This window comes from Diplotaxodon limnothrissa, linkage group LG16, assembly GCF_057381915.1.
Source record: "Diplotaxodon limnothrissa isolate DT_005_m linkage group LG16, D_limnothrissa_male_GT1.1, whole genome shotgun sequence".
NCBI classification, from domain to species: Eukaryota; Metazoa; Chordata; class Actinopteri; order Cichliformes; family Cichlidae; genus Diplotaxodon; species Diplotaxodon limnothrissa.
This window is the reverse complement of record NC_140611.1, coordinates 39265145-39290526: the sequence shown is the minus strand read 5'-3', so window position 1 is coordinate 39290526 and position 25382 is coordinate 39265145. Positions and strand designations below refer to the sequence as shown.

General features: G+C 45.6%; 1 protein-coding gene across 2 annotated transcripts in view; it reads right to left on the bottom strand.

The window, feature by feature from the left end:
- lrp1bb (low density lipoprotein receptor-related protein 1Bb) overlaps positions 1 to 25382 on the bottom strand; it is a 278492-nt gene that overhangs the window by 39681 nt on the left and 213429 nt on the right. For both annotated transcript variants that reach the window (XM_085374416.1, XM_085374417.1), the window contains exons 46-68: positions 24634 to 24762; positions 24412 to 24531; positions 23685 to 23798; positions 23449 to 23598; positions 23111 to 23233; positions 19426 to 19545; positions 18639 to 18767; positions 18179 to 18301; positions 16812 to 16952; positions 16396 to 16583; positions 15140 to 15323; positions 14976 to 15061; positions 12227 to 12349; positions 10148 to 10329; positions 9632 to 9831; positions 9236 to 9424; positions 9009 to 9157; positions 8743 to 8836; positions 8444 to 8560; positions 7888 to 8007; positions 6989 to 7108; positions 4159 to 4275; positions 937 to 1043 (exon numbers count right to left, since the gene is read on the bottom strand). In XM_085374416.1, coding sequence (XP_085230542.1) covers positions 937 to 1043; positions 4159 to 4275; positions 6989 to 7108; positions 7888 to 8007; positions 8444 to 8560; positions 8743 to 8836; positions 9009 to 9157; positions 9236 to 9424; positions 9632 to 9831; positions 10148 to 10329; positions 12227 to 12349; positions 14976 to 15061; positions 15140 to 15323; positions 16396 to 16583; positions 16812 to 16952; positions 18179 to 18301; positions 18639 to 18767; positions 19426 to 19545; positions 23111 to 23233; positions 23449 to 23598; positions 23685 to 23798; positions 24412 to 24531; positions 24634 to 24762 — 3125 coding nt within the window. The remainder of the gene's footprint in view (positions 1 to 936; positions 1044 to 4158; positions 4276 to 6988; positions 7109 to 7887; positions 8008 to 8443; positions 8561 to 8742; positions 8837 to 9008; positions 9158 to 9235; positions 9425 to 9631; positions 9832 to 10147; positions 10330 to 12226; positions 12350 to 14975; positions 15062 to 15139; positions 15324 to 16395; positions 16584 to 16811; positions 16953 to 18178; positions 18302 to 18638; positions 18768 to 19425; positions 19546 to 23110; positions 23234 to 23448; positions 23599 to 23684; positions 23799 to 24411; positions 24532 to 24633; positions 24763 to 25382) is intronic.

Here is a 25382-nt window from a genome sequence, read left to right as displayed (position 1 = left end):
TTTCTATTATGCCGAGGTTGCTGTTACGGGTCATTGTTTCTTAGACGTGTTTCATGTCTGCGTGTCTTATGTTGTCATGTTGTGTTGTCATGTCTGTATCTCATTACGTTTCCTGTTTTATTTTGAAGAGGTCTGGTGTCCCATGTTCGTGGTGTTTAGTTTCACTCCCCTGTGGCGTCATTATGTTTGTTCTAATCAGCTGTTTCCCTTCATCACCTCCTGTGTGTGTTTACACTCGTTCCTCGCTCGATCGCCTGCTTTGTTCCCGGGTTTACAGACACATGTCAGGTCTTCAGGTTTCTAGGTTCCTGTTCTTGTTCTAGGGTTTTTATATTTAGCTTATTTTAGGTTATTGTTTACCTGCTGCTTTCAGTTAATATTAAGTCTGTTTGCACGCTTTGTTTCATCTGCATTTGGATCCACTCTCCACACAGTCTGCCTCAACCTGTGACAAAATCGTCTGAACATCCAGCCTTCTGTGCTAAAAGTGAGCTTTTCCATCTTTGCTGAGATACAATCAAAGTATAGTTGTGATTAGTGTGTTAAATGTAGATGAGTTTGTGTGTGTAGATGCAGACCAAGTTTGACCTTGATGTGTGTGGGTGGCCACAGGAATGTGTCAACAGCCCATGGTTTAGGTTTGTATATATATAGGTTTGAATGGTTAAATTCATAATTAATATGTGACTGTGCTGACAGTTAATTATGCTTAATACTGATCAGAATATAACCAGGTGTATCAGCGTTGCACTGCCTGCTGGGCAACACCCACAGCATCAGGGTTAGCACTTTTTTAACAGCTGATCCTGACTTCCTGTATTAGGTTGTTGGTCGCTCAGAATAAAACCAATGTCTGTTGTTTCCTCATTTTATGAACAACAAAAAGAAAAACAAACTAAATACATGAATGTTTCATAGCATAAGGTTAATATGAACCTCATCTGAATTATCCAAGCAGTCGTAGTCTCCGTCGCAGCGGAATCGGGAGGAGATGCAGTCTCCGTTGGCACAGGCAAAGTCCTTGTGGTTACAGGTGACGGGCTCTGAGTAGAAAGAAGACACAAAATCAACCATGTGATTCTTTCCCAGCGTCACTCTCAGCAAACTGTCATCAGCCAAACGCTGCGTGTTTAGGATCACACGCTAATGCCTCGGCAAAACCGCCGTTTTATCTAATTAGAGTCATTTTGTATTAGAAGTGGATGAACTGGCTGATCAAGATGTAAATGCATTCATTTCTACGCTGACAACAAGCAGAGCAGCTCTCTGAAGCCAACAATCTTGTATTTGCCGTTTAGTGCAAGTCTGTCCCCGAGGACGATATTAGGACGCAGCTAAACAGCTGCATCACATCCTCCGCCTGGGCCTCCCCCCGTTATCGTGGACTCTTAGCTAACTCTGGTGTGTGTTACGAGCTGTGCTGTAACCCAGACTCCCAGCAGGCATTGCAGCAAAATCTGATTTGCAGCCTCTCTATTGTCTCTGAGTCCACCTGTTTAATTCTGCACCGTCCAACACTTGACTGGCTTTTATTTGCATTTTAAGTGACATTAATAGGTTTGGAGAATAAGCATCTAATAAATCGCACACATTATGCACACTCAGCAAAGGCGCACGTCTAATGTGCAGACAAAAGCCTTCCCCTCACGCAGGCAGACACCAGGAAATTTAACAAGCTGGGTTTCCGGCATCATTTCAAACGGAAATAAAAAGTTTTCTCCCAAAAGTGATGATGAATATCCAAACAAGTCAAAAGAAGAAAGAACGTGTGGCTCACAGAGAAACAGCACAGAGCTTTCCTCAGATGGGCCTGGATGGTTTGCATGTGTGTGTGTTGGAGAGAGGTGTGGCTGAGTCGCCGGGAGCAGCAGTCAGCTGTCCTCAGAGAACTGCATTTCTTCTGACCCTCTGGGATTCAAACGACCTCTGACTAGGGCTGCTCAATTAATCGAATTGTAATCACGATTACGATCTGGGCTTTCAACGATCATTAAAAATGACTGAGCCGATTATTAGCCCCTCCCTCGTGCGTTACTCTCGCGCTGCTCCGTGTGGCAAATCGAGCGCACCTCTCTGCATTTCGAACACGCGTCACAACAATTAAGAGCAGCGGTCTCCAACCTTTTTTGTGCCACGGACCGGTTTATGCCCGACAATATTTTCACGGACCGGCCTTTAAGGTGTCGCGGATAAATACAACAAAATAAAACTAGTACCGGTACTGAAAAAAAGAAGATTTATTCATAACACACGTGGAAAGACCCAGGAAAACCGAGTAAACGATAAAAACGATAACAAAATAACGCTGAGAACCGATAAAAACCCTGAAAACCATACATTTCACACCTGAGCCTCAACTCTCGCGGCCCGGTACCAAACGACTCACGGACCGGTACCGGTCCGAGGCCCAGGGGTTGGAGACCGCTGATTAAGAGGACCCGAGGGAAGCTGGGAAAGCTAAGCAGAAGTTATTTGGAGAGGAGAGTGACTGCTGTTGGTTGAAAAGAGAGGTAAAAAACTTGAGTGGTGTGGAAACATTATGGGCTCAGTCAGACGTGGATCAAGTAGACACAGTGTGTGAACTTCGCTACAGTGTAGCTGCACCACAGAGCAACACTGCAAAGCTCACTAAACACAGATGTTTACATTTTTCATTTGTTTCTTATATTGCAAACATTTGCACTGTTATCAGTATTTGCACTATTTTATATTATTTTTTAAAGTCATTATTCAACACATTGTTATTGTTAAATAAATATCGTCAAATAATCGAGATCTCAATTTCAGTGAAAATAATCGTGATTATCATTTTTGCCATAATCAAGCAGCCCTACCTCTGACCTCACATGAGGCTCCAGTACAGACAGCTGGTACTGGTGTACTGGTCCCAAATAGCTCTCTACAGGTGTCACTGTCCCAGTTACCCTCAGGATATATAGCCCTGCCTTTTCTTTGTGCTTGGTTGCATTCTCTGCATGTGCTGCTTGGTGTTTGTGCAAGTCTCTGTGCCTTTCTTTGGATTTGATCCCAGGCTGTGAGAGTTTACTCTTTCTGGATTATAATGTTTATTGTGTTTTTGGATGGGCGACCAGCTCTCGTGTCATTAAGTTCACCTTGATAATAAAAAATAAAAAGCGTGCTCTCACCCTCAGAGAAATGTAGTCTTAGATTACAGACGGAGATCGATGAACCTGCACAGCTGACTGTGAGAGCACAACGTCCTCAACACATTTCCATTTTGCAATTTAAAACAAAGCTTTAAAACCGCTGCTGGTGATGGATGACCTCTGAGAGATGTGAGCGGTCCGTCCGCTCAGCGTCCTGCTCATTCGAGTCGCTCCTCTCGTGGATTACAAAACTCCTTCAAGCTTCTCGATGATCGTAACATTTCCAGGTCATCAGGAAGCAAAGCTGCCCACAAACCTGCTCCACAGGTCAGATTTGATTATTTGTGCGGCGTTTTCTTTGTTTTAAACTTTAATCGCAGCTTCCTGTGTGACCTGCCTGAAGAACACTGCCTCTCCAGCTCTGTCCTTTTGGGAACTTTAGATGTGCCTGAGGTTCCTTCATGGCTCTGTCGTTTCCTTTATTGTTTCCTCATAACGGGATAAAGATTTAATACCTGTAGGACTGTCTGCAGGTATTCTGATGTTTCTCTTGATGTCTTTCTCACAAGTTTCCAGCGTGCATGTTGTGCTGTCGGTATGATCTTTGCAGGCAGCCTGCTACTAGCGAGAGTACTCTTGAAACTCTGCCATGAGGAGACAGTTGGAGCTAATATGGATTGATGAACACTCGGGTCTTTAGAAATGCTTCTGTAGGCTTTTCCAGCATCGCCATAATTCTTCTTCTGACATCCAAAAAAAGTAGTTGACATCAAAGCCATGATTTATACCAACACGGAGCAGACTGAGTAACCACACAGTCATGCTTTCATTCAAAGGAGGGGACATCTTTGCATTGCACGCTTTCATTTTGATCTCTGGCACACCTGAAAGCACAGCTCAGCTGTTAGCGTTCAGGCTCACTTAGCTTCTCAGTTATTTCTGCTGCGTTCAACAAGGAGTCAGAGCTACAGCTTTAACATTAAGTTACTATTCTGTAAATGTTCACGATCTTAGCTGTGAAACTGTAGAAGAACTGTAGTCAGGTACTCACTGCAGTTCTCCTCGTCCGAGTTGTCTCCACAGTCGTTCTGGCTGTCGCACCTCCAGTGGTCGGGGATGCAGTTGTTATTCTCGCAGCGGAATTCATGAGGTCCGCAGGTCTTCTCATCTTTTCCATCAGGAGCAAACAAACACTAAGATGAAAATGGCTTCAAAGAGCATGAATATTAATACTGCGCTCGCTATCACATTTTCAACCTGCAATCACGGCTTCCTCAGGGTTTCCCGACGCCGAGTTCAAAACACGGTGCACACTCAAGAGGCGAGCGAACCCGACTGTGCCACCGATCCCAACAAACGTGTGACAGGAAGTTGGCAAAACCGAACGTACTGTGAGAAAACACCGGCGACAGCTGCCGAACGATGCGGCTTTAGTCGGAAACCGAACTCGCCGTGTTTCACTTCCTCTGAGACGTAACGCGAGCCACGACTAACTCTGATATGTTTGGATCTGTCAGAAGCTTCGACAGATACAAACACTCGTTTCACCAGAGCAGGAAACGGATCCACGGGTTGTCGTCACGAAACGTCTCAGCAGGCAGTCGCTGAAATATTCAAAGATAGGGAAGCAGTTCAGAGGTGTAGGCTTAAAATGCCTCCCACACATGCAATAAACAGCCTTTGAGAGTTTAACCGAGTGTCGACTCTTCTTTCATTTACTTTTTTGTTGGTTTTTGGGACGACTGTGTGCGTTCGTCGATATGAACGGCAGCTCGCAGTTCAGAAACGATGGAGGGCCGAGAGTTTGAGCCTGAAATGAAAGCAGACGTCTCGCCGTTAAACCTTAATGGCCAGAGCAAAAATGACTCAAAATAGCTGCATTTATTTTTAAAAGAGGAACAGATGCGCTGACATTTCCTCCACTGATGCTTCCTCAGAATGGCTTTCCAAAGTCAAACCGAGAGCTCCTTTTTAAAAAGTCATTTCTGTGCAGACACCATCAGGGATAATGGCCAAGGTAACGCTGTTATCAGTTAGGGAAGAGATGTGTCAAAAGAGGAGGGTGACACATTCTGCCTGGATCTCTTTCCAACACGACAGCAGGAGGAGAGAATCAGGAGGGAAAGCTGAGTGCAGCAGCAGAGGACACGAGGCAGACGTTTAGGAAGCGGCTCAGTCACTTACAGCATATAAAAGATGTGACACGAGGAAAAGAAGCAATATTTTCTTGTTAAGTCGGAGCTCATTACCAAGCTAACAAGCAAAACTTCCTTAAAAAGTCTCAGTAATTCAAAGTGAAATTACATTAGCTGCTGATGGAGCCCACCACGCTCCGAAGTGGTGAAAAGTGCTCAGATGCCACCGAGGAGGCTGAGAGGCTAAAGCCATCAGTGACGTATACAAAGTGGCAAAACATTAATTGGGCGTTACTTCAGGGTGCCTCAAGCTGACATGAAAAGCAGGGAAGCTGGAAATGAAACAAAGTGTAATTACAATCTGCTGCGGAGACGTTTGAGGCGTCGCGCGTCGAAGCACAAAGGCACGACGAAGAGGAGGATAAGCAGAGCGCTGCTCACTCTCATCCAGGACGATCACCTGTGTCATCGCAGGGCGACGGCACCTGATGACGACTAACGCAGGAAATGATGCAACGCGCAACGTTTCAGAGCTGCAGCCAGAGGCAGATGGTGCAGTTTTATTTAACTTGTATATGTATGCAGCCACGAGCGAGGCATCTCTGCTGTGTGTGCTGCTGAGCTTTGTAGCAGGCTGCTGTCATTTGCACATAATTTAATAAAGGTAAACACAGACGGTTGTGCGTAACGACACCGAGGCCCTGCTACAATCACGACGCGTCCAGCTGCCTGCAGATGGCCCGATGGACGCTGCTGCAGCAGTGAATGAGAAGCTTTTCATGCATCACAAAGCAGCTGTGCAGGAATTTATAGATCATCACAGACAATTCCTCCTCTCACATATTTTTACAGTGAAATCAAAGTGAATACTGGCTGATAGGTGAACAAGTTAAATGGAGAATTTGCATTTTAGGCATTACTCCAAGTAGTGACGCACTATTGTCAGCACAAAGCCATCCTGAATGAGCACAAAACTCCAGCAGCGTAAACGCAGGTCACCGTAAATCCCCTGTAACGCTCTGCAGACAGCAGCAACGCCTGTTTCATGAGGTCACCATGAGGTCTGGAAAATATCACAGCGTTTACAGGGAACTGTTCCCAGGACGGCATTTGACAGATTGACAGTAGCTCAATTTCAAGTTTATAGGACAGCAAAGATTTTATTTTGTCGTTTTATTGACGTCTATTATTCGCTCGCAGTTTAAAGCGGAACACAACGCCGTCCTTTCAGATCTGCAAATTAAATTAGAAGCTTGATGAGAACTGATTATCATTTCCCTCAAAAGGGAGCCGAGTCGTGATTGATTAAGATTCAGAGACAAAAGCGATGAGATGAATAAGAAAGATGCATTCGAGTGCAGACAAAACGCGGCTAAAAGAGCAGCTGTCAGCTTTCATCATCTGTCACGAGGAAGCAAATGTTTAATCTTCGATAATTTCAGAAGCACCGTTTCTGGTTTTTCATTTATTTCCTCTTTTCAAAGGCACGTCATGCAGATTTCACAGCGCTGCATTTACCTGCCCCGGCCCTGCCCCGGGCTTCCAGCGCGCCACTGACAACACACCCACTTTGATTTTGTAATTGTGAGCTGATATTCAAGCGTAACGTCGGCACGCCGAGGTCGTGAAGCTCAGCTCTTACTAACAACGGGGACGGCGTCTTTCTCGCTCGGCCCGAGTTAAAAAACAACTAGAAGCAGCGAGTGAGAGCGAGCGAGGCCGAGTGAAAAACTGCGGTTAACTCACCGCAGTCCGCCTCGTCCGACCCATCTGCACAGTCAGGGTCCTCGTCACAAACCCACAGTTTGGAAATGCAGTGCATGGAGGCTTTGCACTGGAACTGGTCTGGGGAGCAGGTGCTTTCAGCTACGGAGGGAATGAAGTCGTGTGAAAAGGAGAAAGTAATCCAGACATCTTATGATATTATATTTGTAGAAGCTGCAGAAAAGGAAAAAAAATGTAGTGCTTCAATAACATCTCCTTCACACACATTTTGAATCTAGCGAGGTAGCAGCCGCCTCTTGTTACAGAGCCTGACATTGTTTCAAACGGCATTTTAATATCAGCGGTGTCACGTTCCTCACAAAAGAGTATTCAAAACCACATCCAAACACGCTGGAAGTCTAAGGCCTGAAAGTAATTAGCTTCACTTTCATTAAGTCTCTCTTTCTCCTCCTGACTGTCTTGCATTTCTCCCCCCTCCACCCCCTCCTGCAATCACATGCAAGACAAATGTGGCAATCTGAAAGAGTTGAATAGGGTATGATATTCTGATGAGTTACATCACTGCAGAGAAAATCTCTTCTTATCCTCTGCGTGATTCAATATCTAATCTCTTTCCACAGAAACAGGTCATAACAAGGGTTGTCTGTGGAATACTTAATGAAGACTATGTAAAGTTAACGGCTTCATATATTCTGTCCAAGCACAGAAACGCACTAACTGCACTGGAAAAAGTGATTTTTTTAATCAGTTAGATTATACCTCTAAACCAGAGACGCCAAAGTCCTTAAACCGTCTTGTTTTTCAGCTTGTTTCTGCAGCGTTAGGACGCTGGTCAAGTGAGGGATGCATGTAAGCTTCCCCCAGTCTAACATCCTGATTAAGCCATTCAAGACAATGAGTCTAAACGTAATGACGCTCACGGCAGTCTGTCTCGTCCTCTCGGTCGCCGCAGTCGTCCTGGCCGTTGCAGCGCAGGTTAAGAGGGATGCACTTCTGTTTGCCCGTGCACTTGAACTGGCCCGACAGGCAGATGTACGTCTCTGAATTAGAGCAAAGAAAGAAGCAAGAAGTCAGTTTCAGACTGAGTGGCAGTAACTCAGCAGACAACAGGTCAGTTTATCAAAACAGCTTTAATTATGAAGCAAAGACTAAAAAAAGAGTGATTTTATTAATGATTACGTCTATAAAACGACACGAGCTGATGGTGACAGTTTGTCAACAATGACAAACACAAACATGCTCGATTTACAAAAGTAAGAAAAACAACTGTGAGGCTGAACGCAGCAGAGGCCTGAAAGTGCTGTTAACGAATAACGAGTGATTTATCACAACAGTTTTAGCTCATTTTCTGGTGACCGACTAAACTAATCGCCTGATTAAGTCATTATTTCAGTGCTAATAAGTAGCAGCCAAACACACAAAGGAAACAATGCTGCCAGGTAACGAGCGACACGGGAGCGCCGTTTCCATCCTCACCACAGTTGGCTTCGTCCGTGTTGTCGCCGCAGTCGTTCTCGCCGTCACAGATGAAGGGTGGAAGAGCACAAAGGCCGGTGCCGCACTGAAAACGCCCAGGCTGACATTTGAATTCAGCTGTTGAGGAAACACGGTTCAGTCTATAAACAGTAGCAGCTTAACTGTAGCAGGCTCTGTGACCCGAGTGTCCTTATGGCCAAATCAATGTTGCTATTGCTCAAAGCTCACTAAAATAATGAGGCTGGCTTCCTCTGGTTTAGTGCGGCTCTAAAGCAACCTTGAAACAGCACGGCACTCACGGCAGTCGGCGGGCTCGTCGGAGCCGTCCCCACAGTCGTCCACGGTGTCGCACTTCCACCAGAAAGGGATGCACTCGTCTGTGCCGCAGCGGAACTTTCAAAAGCAAAACACAGAGTTTAAAGTCAGCGCGAACAGTCGGCGCTTCAAAGCAGACGTTTCCTCGGCCCCGAGGTGCACGAGGGAAGCTTACGACACTCAAGCAATTTGTCTTCAGGGGAAAATCCTGATCAGGACAGAAGGAGGAGGAGGGAAGAGTAACGCTCACCTGACTGGACGTGCAGTTGGAGAGGCAGGTTTTGTTGTCGGCCGCCAAATAAAAATTCGTGGGACAGGCACATTTGTGTTCCCCGCCGGGGGACAGGAGACACAGGTGGCTGCATCCTCCATTCGCAATCTGACACTGGTGCTTGGGAACTACAGAGGAGACAGAAGCACGTGAGCGAGTTCAAACCGGAGGACAGAACGAACACGAGCGCCAGATGGACTTCATACCTTCGGGCTGGCGCAGGGAGTGGTAGACCTTGATGGATTTGATGGCTTGCCAGGAGTTGAGGAGCTCGATCCCTTGAGCGCCGGTTGTCTTGTGAGCACGTCGCAGAGATTTGGACTTCCCGTCAGTCCAGTAGACAAAGTCCTCAAACAAAGTCAGCGCCATTACTCCCTGGATGTGATCGTAGGACACTGGAACGGGACGAATAACCACAGCGGACCTCAATTACACTCTGTCCTACTCTGCATAGCAACCGCGGTGCCGCTAATCCTGTAACAGCTGCACTCATGTAACACAGTGTGAATAATGATCACATACCAGTGAAAACAATCTCCTCATTTAACTTTCATTGAGAAGATAAGCAGCTGTTCTTTAACCGAGCGACACCTTCGTCTCACCTTTGCGTCTCTGGGCGCCATCCATGGTGGCAAACAGGATGTGGTTGTCGTCGGCCCAGTAGAGCCTCTTGTTGGTGTAATCGATGGTGAGAGCTGTGGGGCTGTAGATCTCTGTGTCAATGATAACCGTCTGCCCTCGGCCGTCCATGCCGATGCGCCCGATGTGAGGAGGATCGCAGCAGTCTACCCAGAAGATGTACCTGGTCAGAAGGAGAGCACGGTTCAAAGAGCTGCTGTCATGAGGCAGCAGCTTCTATTGGCGTGGTAGCGTAGCGCACACGGTGATGAATGACGGCCATAAAAGGGTTTTACAAAGATTCAGATAAAGAATAATCAATAATTACATTCAACGGGAGAACAAAAAAGCGGGTGTGCAAGACACAAATGCATCTTCCAATTTCAACTTAATGTGAGATCATAAAAGAGCCTAACTGAAAACGTGAGAGCGGATCTCTGTGAAGCTGCGACGATCCTTCTAAGCAGGGACGCATTAAAGTGCAGCCACCACATGCTTACCCCGTCTGGGGGTCCAGAGCGAGATCTGTCGGGTTCTTGAGGCCCGAGCTGATCAGCACCGTAGGGTAGAGCCCGTTGGCTTTGGACACTTCCATCGTTTTCTTTTCTGCGTCGCACCAGTACAGATTTTTTCCGATCCAGTCCACGGCTAAGGCACTGGGAACCGCTGTTCTGTGGACTATCTGGGAGCAGAGATTGAGAAGAATTAATTTCGGTGCATAGGTTTGTCTGGCGCATATCTTAGAAGTCATTAACATTTTCTTTCATGGATGAATGTCAAGAAATATACTGGATTTCAGCTGAACTGGCGCACACTATTGATAGGTCGGTGCTGTCAGATTTAATAGAAATAGAAAGAAGAATTGTGCCACTAAGAAGCCATTTCCTAAATCCCTCACACGCCCTTCCACAATAGGGAGATATTTGCCCTCAGAAAGGCTTCATCCTCCTCTTCTTCAGGACACATTAAACTGTTCTATTGTATTTAACAACTGTACACATCCAGAAGTAAAATTAGTGCTATTGTGGTTAGTAGGACAGATTTGTTTGAGTGTTTGACTGAGAAATGCAGCATCATTAACAGGCAGCAGAATCTGAGTTTAATGAACAAAACAGAAAGTGCATATCTGCAGCTACAGAACACTGATGGGCTTTTAAATGACCTGCACATACATCACTGTATTCATTTCAGAAGGTGATAGAATCTGCAAAATTAGGACATCCAGCAAGTATGATGGCTTTAAAACGTGCTTCCTTTATTATGGCCTTGATGAGTTCACAGCCCGGCTTTGTGTTTGTTCAGAGAACAGTGTACTCGGTGTACTCGGTGTACTCGGTGTACCTAACGGTTGCATATTTAATGGGGCTCGGGGTCCTGGTATCACCTGCTCTGCACCACATCACCTCCCATAGACTCTGTGAAACTAGTGCTTCTTAAGAAAGCCACAGTAGTTGATATAAATCTTCACGGTGTGTGAGCTGTGTGAGGAAAATCATGCCTGATGTTAAACTGCGGCATATCTACAGATGTTTTATTGAGTCAGTACTGCAGTGTGTAACAGGGCGCAACACTGTTAAAAGCAGTTCAGCAGTGATGACTTGCTCTACTTATGCTATAGGAGGTGAATGCAGAGAAATGATCCTTCAACTCTATGCAAACCAACAATTAATGTCACAGCTGCACTTTTCTATTTGCCATCAAATGCATGCATGTGTAAGTGCAGCAGCGTGCAGCAGCGTGCAGCAGCGTGCAGCAGCGTGCAGCAGCGTGCAGCAGCGTGCAGCAGCGTGCAGCAGCAGCAGCTCTAAAATCTGAAATGTTCTAATAAAGCAAAGCAATGCAAACATCTCTGAAAAGCAGAGAAAACCACAGAAAAAGCTTCTGCTCAACAGTCTCGCCCTCCTCGTGTGGCCAACCGTTACTATGAGGACTGGATATCAGTGACTCTTTTAATTAACCTGATGTGAGACGCTCCTGTATCTGTGTCTCAGACACTTTGTCCTCTTGCTAAGCGGTGGCAGTGGCTCAAGCTCACAGAGTGAAAGTAATTGAGCTGAATAAGCCTAATGCCCCACGCAGTTATTTTAATGAGAAGTGGCACGGGGCGCTTAGCGGGTGTTCTGCTTAAATCCCAGTGTCCATTGTGCGGATTTCAATCTCGTGGCCCGCGCGAAACCTCGGCCATGACACAAAAAACTCCATTGTATCATTACGCCCGCTGCATTCATCTAAAAGCCACTGATGATATTCCCATTATCACTAACATGCATTAATTTCTGTTAAGCAAACAGGTCATCGAGTGCTGACAGAAAAAGAAAAACGCTGCTAAGGATAAAAAATAACCAGCATCATCTTAGCAGTGATAATGAGCCACTTAAGCAACATGCAATGACTCATCTTCCAAATAGAGAAAGGTTGCTGTTGAACTGCAGCTTGATGGCTTAAATGGATCATTGAGAGAGAACTCGGCACAGCAGAAAGAGAGAAAAAGAAGGGTTGGAGCAGGTGGAGCAAATGGATGTTTGACAGGGTGCTACGAGGCGCTGCGTGGCACAGTCAGCGCCGGAGATCCATTGTACCTTCAGGTCGCTCCCGTTCAGGCGCATCCTGTTGATCTTTCGACCACTCGGCCTGGTTGAGTCCACCCAGTAGATAAATTCTTTCTTGTAATCAAAATCCAGATGGATGATGTTGTAGAGGCCCTGAGAATCACACAAAGACAGGAAATGAGGTTTCGTTTACCGAGAACGGCTCAGCTTGAAATGCTCGATTTCTCCAGCATCGATGTGATTTTACTGTGATATCGATTTATGTTCCCATAGGTTCCAGTGCTTTCAACCACACAAAGCTTTGGATAAGTGAGTCGAGACCACGTTGCAGTCTATCAAAACAGAAGATGGAAGTGCTCTCCTCCTCTGTCACGCTCACAGGACCCCTCTGTCAGTCACACAGAGCTGCTCGCCAAACAAGTGCCCCCACCCCGCTGTCTCACACTGTGGGTGCTGAGGAAAGATGTCAGACAATCTGACAGGAGAAACGAGACATCTTCATCAGACCATCAACACCCTCACAGACAGGTGCCAAAGCGTCCTGGGGGGACCTTTCTCACTCTAAACACCAGCTTTAGAGATGAAGCCTGCAAGCCGCTTTATCAGCGCTTCCACCGCCGCTGCATTTTCCCTCCGTTTCCCTGCAGACGCTGCAGAATCCAGCACTCGTAATGGATTCTTCGAACATGAAATAAAACTTTAAAGATGACTCTTTCATTCTGTTCCACGATTGTTGATGAATTTGAGGGAAAACATAACTGAAAGCGAATGTACAACATGACTGTATAAAACTGCTTAAAACTCGTCTGAGCAAAATTATGTTGCATCAATTTTGCAGCAAATCGAGTATTTTCACAGAGCTCAGAGGTTTAGTGTTAACCACAGACCGTTTGTGAGCTTGAATAGTTTTATGTGTGTTGTGAGAGCAGACTTGCACATAGTTAAACATGTATGGATTATATAATGTCCGATTCTGAATACTGTTTGGTAAATAAGGGGATTTGATATAATGGGGAAATAATCCTGCTGCTTTTCCAGCATAAACATTGTGTAGACACGGAGACATTCATGAAAACTTTTCTTATTTCAGATATATTTAGATTTTCAAAATAAAAATGAGTCTGATTACTTATGAGATAATGCTTCTGGGGTTATTATTAGTCAGTCCAACACAAATGAACATGATGCCACAGGCGAAGCAAAACTAAACACACTGAACATGGAACGACAAGACTTTCAAAATAAAACAGGAAACATGGAGAGACGTAAACTGGGACATGCAAGCTTGACACAAGAGACAGAGAGAGGATGAGGGACACAGAGAAGAGAGACACAAGGGGAACCTACAAAGACAAGGAGACATAGGAGACAGAAACTAGACGAACACTAAACCCAGACCAGGCCCCCTGACTCTCTCTCTGCAGACGTATCTCCTCTGCCAACGACAAAAACTGGTAAATATCTAACTGTAAATATAACAATTTAGTGTTGTTTTACTTCTGCTGTTTAGATTTTAACTCAGGCTCGATGTAGCCTCTTGAATTTTTCTGACAGAGAACAGTGACTCAACCTGAATTAAGCAGGCCTGCCAATAATCCTCCGGGTTGTTCAAATATTGAATAAAGCAGAGCTCCTGTAACCACACAGTGCAAAGAGGGGCAGACCTGTGACAAAAGCCGGCATCTTTCATAGTACAAGAGAGGAACGAACACAATTGCACTATATTAATTAGATTATTCTCTATGCAACACAGTACTATAACATTTATTATACTGTACTATTAATATGATTTATTTCACTATACATGTACAATAACAGGAAATGTTTCTCTGTATTTACATTTAATTATGTTGTTTAGATGTTTTACAAATGATCAGATTTTACACAACACGGATGTAAAAAAACAACATTTTTATAAAATCCGGGTACGTGAGGGTGTGGTGAAGTGAAATCAGGTCAGCTGCCGATAACAGGCTGTGATTAAAGCGAGCCGTGGCTAATGAGAACAGCAGTGCAATCAGCAGAATACAGCGAGTCAAGAGGTTAATATGAGCGTGACAGCAGACCCTCGGACGGCTGTCAGGTGATTTACAGTGAATCACAGTTAAACATTTGTGATGCTCAACAGTCAGATTTAAGCTTCGCCCGAAGCAGCAGAGATGAGACCTCAGCATGACTGAAATAGTGTTTCCTCCGGTCCCCTGGGCGATTTCTCTCATCGCCAATCAGAACTACCAACTGTCCTCTGCCTTTATGGGAGGTTGGAAGGTCAAGGTGGACACCAAATACCGAGAAAATAAGTTAGAGAGGTTTGTGCATCATGTGTAGGTTTGATGCTAAAGGTCAGAGAATAAAGTTTCACCTGTGCACAAACTCAATCTGGTTCAACCAGGTGACACAAAAGTGTTCAGAATAAATCATCAAACTGTGTTAACGCACATATTAGATCATTAAACGTTACCATCTTAGTGTCATTGCAGCTGTAGAACATTACACAGCAGCAGACAGTTTCAATCTTATTATGTAAAATAATGCACGATGGGGCAACAGCGTTACAGGGTCATTAGGGTGCAACCCCTGGACAGCACAGACTGATTAAAGGCAAACAAAGCACCAAAAATTATTTCTATTGTGTTACTATGGACTTCTCTCTGTAAAGGTATCAGTCCAACAGGGTTAGCGGACATTCAAGCACAAAAAAGAACAGGATGATTATCTGTAGCCTGCCTCTAATATCTAATGATCCTCTATCCAAGAGTAACATGCACGTATCACTTACCTGTTTCAGGATGGTGTAATTTGAGCCATCCACACTCAATTTGCGGATCTCGTGGTGGTCTGCCATAATGAGAAAGGGCTCTTCAGCTAAAATGAGGAACATGCATCGTTAGAGGGCTTCTGCACGCTGAGCAAACCTGAGAAACTTAAAAAAATCTGACTTACCTGACAGAGCCTTGCACGTGTTAGGATTACGCTCCAAGGCTTCGTAGCCATCCACACACAGGCATTTGTAGGAGCCGTACGTGTTTATGCAGCGCTGGCTGCAAGGAAGCGTCGTGGAGCACTCGTCAACATCCACACAAGTCCTGCCATCGTCCTTCAGATAGAAACCAGGCCAGCATTTACACTGATCACAAAAGCAGAAACAAAGAGTTTTGATCATGAGCGCAGGAAACAAAAAGCCTCAGTCGAGCTGTCGCGACGCTTCCTCTGCTGCAGTCAGACAAATTATTAACATGTTAACTTGTGTCAGAGAGACAGCTTTGTTATTAAAGCAACATCAAAGCAATTTTAGAGCAGCTGGCAGTAACAAACCATGTATCTCTGGGCCTCAGTGTAATGCAGGTCAGCAAAAAGCACCCAAACCAAGCACCAAACAGAAGTTGGCATCTAAGCCATGATTTAGACGTACTGTTCCTCAGCTTAAAAACTGCACTCCAGTGACCGAGGACCCCACAAAATAACTGAAAGTGCTTGAATCAGCTGCTCTGGAGCCGCTGCAAATCCCTTTCTTATCCAAAGTTATAACCTTGAGGGCCTTTCTGCTGATCTTCCTGTTCAGGCCACAAATGGATGAGCTAAGGGTCCGCATCGACGTGCAGCTCTGCCCCTGCTGCGATCAGGAGATGCTTCCTGTGCTTCCAGCCTCTTTGTAAACCACCATCACGAGGAAGAGCAGGAGAAGAAAATTCAGAGAGGAAGCGATAAAACCGCCGCAGAACGACAACGGGCAAAGGCACCAAAACACTCCGGGGGTGTGGCCTTGAACTTTGACCCCCGCACCATTGCCAGGTACCGCAGAACCACAGAGTGCAGTGAGGGAGCAGGTGTTGGCAAATCATTAAGCTCACCTTACAGTTTTCAAGGTTATTCAAAAAGTGAGAGGCAGCGTGTGCTGTATATACTCCCACCCATCTTTATCTGTGTAATGAAGTGCAAAGTTAGCCTTGATTTATTATCGGCCATTAATCATTCAGGTCCACCACTGCTAATATCAGCTCCATATTTCACCTGCTGCTGAATTGGAATTTATGCAAGTGCTTAAAATGTAGGTCACAGTGTTTGGCACCTTATAGCGTGACTCATGGTTCCAGATGCAGTTGAAACCCTGAGACTAATTTTTAGGCTGCTTTGCATGAATTGCAAACTGATTTTGGTTTGCTGGTCTTTATCATCGGTGATGCCCACTGGACACTTACCTTATAGCCTACAGGAAGGTCCTGGCAGTCCTGCGTACACCCGCTGACTCTGCGGTTCAAGCATTCGTTCACATTGCAGTTCCTCTCGTCCGATCGGTCCCCGCAGTCGTCTTTGCCATCGCAAAGGTTCCCCTGAGAAATGCAGCGTCCGTTGGAACACATGAAGAAGGAGCCATTGCACAAGCTTCCTGAAAAGAGCAAGACATGGGTGTGAAGGCAGAGCGCCCTGCAATTCCTCCGTGAAGGCGAGGAATGACTTGAACCTGGGATCCTGGGAGATTAATCCCTTTAAGTAAATCTCTCCGGGATGCAGCGCCGTTTTTGTTTGCAGCATATATACGCACCAGCTTCCTGGGTGATTGGTGCTGCTGATGGCACTGACGAGAGTCCAGCTGAGAGCCAAACAGCAGTCTTACCTGCAGCCAGACATTTAAGGTTCAGAGGCAGTTCGTCAGAGTGGTCGGGACAGTCCGCGTAGCCATCGCACTCCCACTGAGAGCTGAGAAGACAGCGCCCGTCCCCACAGCGAAATTCCTCTGACCCACAGGAACGATAGACTGAAGAAAGAGAAAGACAGCCGCTCTCTTACTGCAGGTGGCAGCGACATCGTTTCAGATTAGGGCGCATCTTTAGCTGAATCCAAATCAGTTCTGTCAAATCAAGCTGCAAAAGCGAGATTTCCACGACTATGGTTCATAATGTCATTAGCATGGTGATCTGGAGGCGTAATGGCATTCAGCTGCGTTGGCCAACATCTCTACACTAAATGCACACGTTTCATCAGCCGGTAATCATAAACCACGGCTGCCACAGAGAACCCCCCCCTCTGCGAGACAAACAGTCAAAGCTGCAGCGAAGCTAATAAACACAGAACGTCGTGCACGTGTTTGAAAGCAGCCCAACATACAAGGACAGGATGTGATTCACAGGCCGACGCTGACTTTCTGCTCGCTGCCTTTGGGCATTTTTTAAACTTCCTGCTACTTTACATTAATAAGACGGTCACTCAGACGCCTTGCTGAAATACAGTAAGTGGTTTGGTGATGATAAACAGTGCAGTGTAGTTACAAGTATCACATCAACACAACTGCTGCATTACAAAAGAATCAATTCAGTTTTATTTACGTAGCACCAAACAACACCAAGTGTAGGTTTCCTGCGAATGGAGCCGTAGCTTAAATAGACAACAGTCCTCGATGTAGTTTCTTTAAAGTCCAAACAGGTCCACAGCAACAGAACTCCAAATTATGCAAACGTAAAGCTCAATTCAAAATGGATGAAGAGAGATTTCGAGGTCAAAAAACTACGTGGCTCCACTGTCCCCCAACTTCCTGTTTCTGCTGCACTATCAAAATAAAAGCATGCATTTCAAATTAAACTGCATGTAGGCTCCTACACCAAGAGTCGCCTCAAGTTGCTTCATCCTGGAAAGACCCTGCTGTAATCTTACAGAGTCTGAGCTGGCCCCGCCCCTCCCTGAGCCTGAGGAGTTTTTCCTTCCCGCTGTCGCCAAAGTGCTGCTCATAGGGGGTCATTTGATTGTTGGGTTTTTCTCTGTATGTGTTATTGTAGGGTCGACCTTAGAATATAAAGCACCTTGAGGCGACTGTTGTTGTGATTTGATGCTGTATAAATGAAACTATTAATATTTATTCTTTTACATTATTCATATAACACATTTAATGTATAAAATACTGTTATGGAACTTGCCTGGTGCAGCTTTCAGCACGAGCACCGTGATAGTGAATATAAGAAAAATGAAAAACAAGATAAATCTACTTGCCACATTCCACCGACTCATCAGATCCGTCTCCACAGTCGTTATCGTGGTCACAGACGAATCGCTGGGGGATGCACGCTTTGTTGCGGCAGCGAAACGAGCTGTCATCGCATGTGTTGTTGGGTGCTGATGCATTAAAAGAAATTAGTTAAATTGCAAATCTGTGGATAAACACTGTAAAACCAAACATGCAGCACTCTGAGCAGATGACATCACGTCTGGGGCTAATCAAACGTCTGAATGCAGATAAAACAGGCTGAAACTGAACAATCCTAATCTATTAACCACTGCTTCACATGTTTGCTCTGAACATAAATGTTACGCAGAGATTAGCAGTGGGCGTTTGGTTGGTGGGTTCTTTAATTTGCTGTGGGACAAAATAAGTTGCAACAAAATGACAGCGTGCAAACACGCGTCGACTTGAAGCTTCGTTCTTTGAAAGAATTAGTTCTGAAGAATTTACCACAGCCAGCAGCGGAAAGTTCGTCACTCCCATCAGGACAGTCTCTCTCCCCGTCACACAGCCAGCGTTTTGGAACACAGGCATAAGACCCGGGGCAGCTGAACAGCCCCGGAGCACACGTCACCGTGCCTGAGAGCAAAACACAGACGCACTTTCAAAAGAGTGCATCCAATCAGAAGCGGACGTCTTAGGTTTAGTTTGGATGTTACCTTGGAAACGCTTTCAACTGATACTCAGTTCTGACCCCAGTAAACTCGACCCATCGCTGTGCAGAAACAACATCCTGACTGTGCTTTGGTGCATAAATGATGCACGTCAGCAATGAGACAAAGGTAAATACAGTCGTTCAATTAGCCGCGTACAGCTGAATGCAGATCTTGCTTTGGACAGTAATTGTAAGTGAGGAGCCTGTGGACCGTTTCTTCCTTGACACTCCATTACAACCAAATTATACAACCGGTGCTCACAGCAATTCCTGTCTCTTTATTGCGGTAGTATTCGTTTCATTTTATTGTAAAATTCATTACATACACATCTCATTTGCCCATTGAAATAGTTATGTCTCCGGGGCCTCAGTGATGAAAAATCTATTTGCCTCAGTGCTCGCTCGAATTATCAGAAACGCCCGCAGTCTCATTTGTTGCCTCATTAAGATTGTTTCATTCTCTACATTCATTTCCAGCTCGGCTACAGGACCACGTGAAGCCACGGCGCTGTAATGCGATCCGGCGAATGTGACCTTTTATAGCAACATTAGACTTTGCACGACAGCTGAAAGGGCACTAACCACAGATCTGCACGCTCTCATCCAGGCCGTCCTCACAGTCGTTCTCGCCGTCGCACAGCCACTGCTTGGCAATGCACTTGTTCTTGGAGCAGGCGAACTGGTTCCACAAGCAGGATGAGTCTGCAGAGGGCAGTGGACGAGGAATTTCAGTGCCATAAATCACACAAAGTGAGGAGGAAACAACAACAAATGTGCCATAGCCTACAGAGGGAGCAGAGCATTTTTAATCAAAACTCAGAAAGTGGGCTGACTCCTACTTGCCCCTTGGCTTGCTTGTTTTTCTCTTTAGCTTTTCAGCTCAGCAGCACACATACGTGCACATAGCTGCCACACCGCCCTTTGCAAACAGCACTTTTCCCAAAGGAATGATGGATTGTAGTTACAAGGCAATAAAATCACTTGAATATTAATTCAAATCATTTTTGCTCTTCGTGAAACGATACTGGAGTGGGACCGGAAACCAAGGATGCATTCTGCTGATTACCGTGTGCAGAAGGAAGAATTTGTGTCACTGAGGCACCTCGTTTCCCCGGCGAGATGTTCTGTGGTCTCATTCTCTCTGATGTCAGGCCCAGCAAAGTCTGCCAGAGCTTTGATAAGATACTGGGAGGAGGATACGGGATGCGCGCACCAGGTCAGACCGCAGCACGAGCAAATATGGATACGACTGAGGGTGGGGGGTGTCTCTTCCTTTCTGTCAGACTTTGCACTAACTTTATGTGTTCTGATACCACGATGGAAGATAAGGACGAGATAAACATTAAACAGCTAAATCTGGAAACCACGATTATCCAGACTTTCCGTGTGCGATACCAAATTTGCACTTCAAATGCAAACAGCTGCTTCCTGTGTATGACAGAACAGCAGGTCTACAGCACGATAATCGTATCAAAGAAAGTCTTTCATGTCTCATTCTCAATAGTGTTTTGCACAGTGGAAAAGTGCACTGTGAATCGTGATGAGACAAACGAGTGTTTGGTCTAATCAGCCGTGGAATTTCACATTTCTGAAACGTAATAACGTTTTCCTCAAAGCACATTCCCGGTGCAGTTAGATTATCAGTGGATGGGGCTTTTTATATGATAATTAACTCAGAGGGATGGGAATATTGTCTATTTGTCCGGGAAAAGCTATTCAGAACTTCTCAAAGAATTCTGGCGTAATTCATATCAGCTCTGACAGAAGCACATTCGAAGCACATTTATTGTTTGTTTTTTTTGTTGATGAGTGAGTATAGGGGTGGGATTTAATAAGTTTTCTTCGTCCCACTCCTTTTTCAGGCAATTTTTGTTTTTTGTTTTGTGTATTTTATGTTCAATATAGGTATTTGTTGTGCCTGAAAATGAATAAATAAATGAAATGAAATGAAATGAAGCACGGGGACGTTATCGTTTCACACAAAACCACATTTCCAGTTAAAGGAATGGAAATGGTGTTGTGTGTTATGCATCTGCTACAACGTTCGCAGGCAATTTACAAAATAAATCTGATAACTCGGAAATGCATTAAACTTGAAAATTGCACTGAACTCCCTCTTCTATTGTTTGTGGCTGAAGTCCTCGGTAATTACACAGGAAGAAAGGCCACATTTGTGTTATCGCAGAGAAATGCTTTCAAAGACATGCACTTAAGTCCTTTGCTCGCATTTTATTTGTGTTTGTCTTAATTATGTAAGCTGCTGCCGAGCTGCTCGTTTAAAAATAAATCGCTGAGGCTGTACTCTGAATGACACGTGGATGCTAAATGCTAACTGTGTAGCTACTTTTGGCATCATGATCTCAGTTTAGCATGTCAGCATGCTAACATGAAGCTGTTTGGTTCTGCAAAGGTCATGTGTCACAGGAAGTAGAAGTTTGACAGTTCCTGAAATATTCATCAGTGACCTGTTTGTGGAGTGATTACAAAGATCAAGGAATCATAGAAGTCACAGGATGCCTTTCATCAGTCGCAGAAACAGCTGAATTAGATGCTAATGTTCAACGATGTGATGCTGATGCTCTGATGTGCAGAGCTGGAGTAACTGCAGAGGATGCAGCTGATCAGCTGCTGAAGCTAGGACAGGAAGAGAGGTGACGATGAGCAGAGGTGGCTTCATGCTGAGAAAGAGCTCCTCAGATGTGAGGTTTGATTTGAGCGTGCTGATGGAGACGTTTAGAGGAGGTCAGAGCTTCACTCTGTCTCTCAGAGAAAGCAGATGATTGGCTGAGGTGTGCAGTAGGAGCAGAGGTGGGTAGAATAAGAAAGTAGAATTTTCTGTACTTTCCTGGAGTATTTTTAAACACTAGTATCTGTACTTCAGACAGGCTGTACTTTTGCCACCTTTGAGTAGGCGCGACAGGTGGGTACAAGGTGGGGGTGGGATACAGGATGACTGCCTTCTTGTTTGCAGTGATGACGGAGAAGCGGAGTCTCTCGTGTTTACAGGTGACACTGTGATTTTTAGAGCAGGTGGAGGAATCCCTGCAGAGGGTAGCAATGAAAGCCAGTAGAAACAAAACAGAGTACTCGTGTGGACGAGGGGAGACGGGAGGAGAACATGTAAGGAGCCTGGAGGTGGGCGTCACAACTGGAGGGGATCAGGCGCGACACGAGCAGAGATGAGGGAGAGAGGATGAAGATGGAGCTGCCAAGCAAGAGGAAACGAGGAGGTTTGTGGAGATGCAGATGGTTGGTGCGACAGAGGAGGATGCTGGGAGGAGAAGTAGCTGACGCGGACCTGTGAGTGTGAAAGTGCTCGTTTACCTCACAGAGAAGGCAGAGCTGAGCACAGCCGACTGCTTAGCGACTCCGCCCACAGGCCACGCAGCCTGAGACAATGCAATGAACTGACAGCGCCAATCAAGTCAGCAACGGTTTCCACCCTGCGTGTGTGTGCGCATAACTTCATCAGGTCCAATTACCTACGACGCCGCGAACCACCACCCGCATTAAAGCACCCGGCTCGTTTTTCCCTGACGCCAGAAGCACTGACATGTGAACGGACGTGTGTACAAGCTTCTCATTTTGTGGGCAAATTACGTTAATCCATACCACGACTTAACTACGGTCCTCCTGTTTAATTGGAGAGATCTCGAGTTTGCATTAAGTTCTGAACACATTAGCATGCACGAAAGCAGAAGAATAAACGCTCTCGCAGCCTCTGGTGAGGGAAGCAGAGGAGTGGCATTGTACTGTGTAATCCTTTCATATGTCACCGCTTTCTAGTGAACCCATAGTGAACCCATAGTAACCGCTTCAGTGAGTGATGGCTCATTAATTAATTGTTACACTGGAGGGGCTGTATATTATAATTCAAAGAGAGCAGGGGAAAATGGTGCGTCTACCACCGCCTCGCTCTGAATTCAGGGTCAGAATTAGACTTTCAAACAAGCAGCAACACCCACTTGAGAAATCTCAAACGCACAATCAGGCTAAGCAAAACAAAGTGAGAAGGAATTGCCTCATGGCGCGATAAACAATCATCTCTTGTCTTTCTGCCTCCTATTTATATATTTAACGTGATATTTGTTGCAGGCCTGGATCTATTTAAATGACAAAAACATTACAACAAACAGCTTCTAGTTAATAGAAAATAAATATCCTTGCAAGCGCTGACAGCGTTGTGTGCGGGAATAAAATACCTCATCTGTTATTTCAGTTTATTCTGGGGAAGCTCTTCTGAGAGGGCGAAGATTTGTTGGCCTACCGCATTGGAATTCATCTGCTCCGTCTTCACAGTCCTTTTGGCCGTCGCACAGCCACACGCTGGAAATGCAGTTCCCGCTTGGACACGCAAAGTGTCCCTCCTCACACTTCTGCCCATGGGAAACTGGCACAAGCAACAAAACCAAGTCAGTGCGCTGGGCTTTAGCAGCGATTGAGATCATTATCTTTCCTAAGCTCTCTCTGGAGCTCTCATTCCTCTGTCATAATCGTCTCTGAAAACGAGATCTGTCTTAAGTCTTTTCTAATTGATGCCGGCTTCCTCGATCTGCCTGCGAACGAAGAGGCAAAATGTGTGTCTTTGTGCGTGCCTGCGCTCACCCTGGCAGTTGGTCTCGTCAGCGTAGTCGCCGCAATCATTGGCGCCATCGCAGATCCACGAGGCGTGGATGCACAGCGAGGTGGAGTTGCAGCTGATGAAATCTTTTTCTTTCACTCCCAGCTTGTAAAAGTGAGAGCAGTCGGTGTGGTCTGAATACAAAACACAGAAGCACAACTCGTCACAATGCCACTGCTGTGTGTGTCTGTGTGTGCTTTAACTGCGATGGAGGACTTACTGCAGTTTTTCTCGTCCGAGGCGTCGGCGCAGTCAATGACCTGGTTGCACCACGCTGAGCTGGGCACACAGCTCCCGTCTTTACACGACGACTCTGATGAGCCGCACGTGACATCTACGGTAGAAGATCAGCATTTCAAAGAGAGACGGGAACAAAAGCAGCACTCGTGCAGCTCGGAGCAATACTTGGACTCATCTGTGCAGGTGGAGTGCTAACAGCTACCTGAATGCCATGACCTTGTGTGCGCTTCAGTTTTCTTCCCATGTCCATTTCATTTTTCTGCATCATCAATCTGCCATTTTCTGCTATTTTGATTATGTAAAAAAGTTTTTGTTTCATGTCCCATGAAAAGAAAACGCTGATGAAGGTACAACATGTAGTCAGGTAAACTCAGCTCTGTTATAAAGCTGCTACTGTCTGCTCAGGCAGCTTGATATAAACACCTCAGTATGTTTCTGCCTTTAAACTAAATACTCACATTAAATAAAATCACTGCGCTCTGTTGGAATAAAGAAAACACCGTACAGGCTCCCAGAATCAACTTTTGGGGTAAGATTCTTTGAATTTTTGCACTCGCTATGATCTCGTGGCTCATTGGAGAGCAAAGGCTCAGCACAGCATGGGGTCCAGCGTGAAACACTGACAGAAGCAGTAGTGTAACTGGGTTCTGCCTTCACGGATGGATAGGAGGATGGATGGCCCAGCAGATCACAGGGCTGTAACTTACTGCTACACAATGCTTCGTCGGAGTTATCCCCGCAGTCATCGATCCCGTCGCAGAAGCGGTTGGTGGCCACGCACCGCTGGTTGTAGCAGGGCCGAAAACCCTTCCGGCAGCTCCGGTTGTCTAAACAAATAGAATTGCATGTATGTGTTAAACTCCAGTATGGTGACATTTAGCTCTTATAAGAACTCCAGACCAAGCTAACGTGCTTTTTGAGGCTCTTACCACAGTACTGCATCTTCTCATCTGATTTATCTTTGCAGTGGGCAATTCCATCACAGGTCAGCTGGAAGTCGATGCATTCTCCATTCCCACACTCATACTCAGTGTAGATGTTGCAGGAGGAATTCTCTGCTGCAAAGGAAGAGTGTGGAAATATTATTGCACAACTGTGTTCCAGCATGGAGCGACATTTACATTCGGTCAGTATGAAAACGCTGCGTTCAATAACACACTTTCAGTCGGCCGGCTGCGAATTGTGGAGAATATCATGATGCTGCACTGATGGTCGATTTGGTGTACAGCGCCATAACATGAAATGCCAACATTTGTCGTGATTTTCTCCAGGCATGAATTAAAATTCCAGCAACTTTCACAGACTTTGATCAGCCGTCCTCTGAACTGCTACTTGCAGCTTTGCAAGTCAAAAATGCCAAACTTCCTCCTAATGAGTCAGACTGGAGTGTGGGTAAGAAGCCTGCCATCGTCTGCCATGACATCCAAGCGATCGTCCAGCTCCGAGTCACTTGCCACGTTCAAGCTGGCCAAACTTTCCTCGTTTGAACAGCTCCACCCACCATATGGTCTACCATCACTGCATTTCATATTCAAGCAGCAATGTCACATTAGCCTCGTGACTCGACGTTATACGTGGAAAACAACCTGCTCCTCTCGACTTTTCTGATACTCAAATATTGTGCACGGCAACATGCAGTAGCTCATGCTGAACCTCTGCACGTGCTGTAAAAGCACAG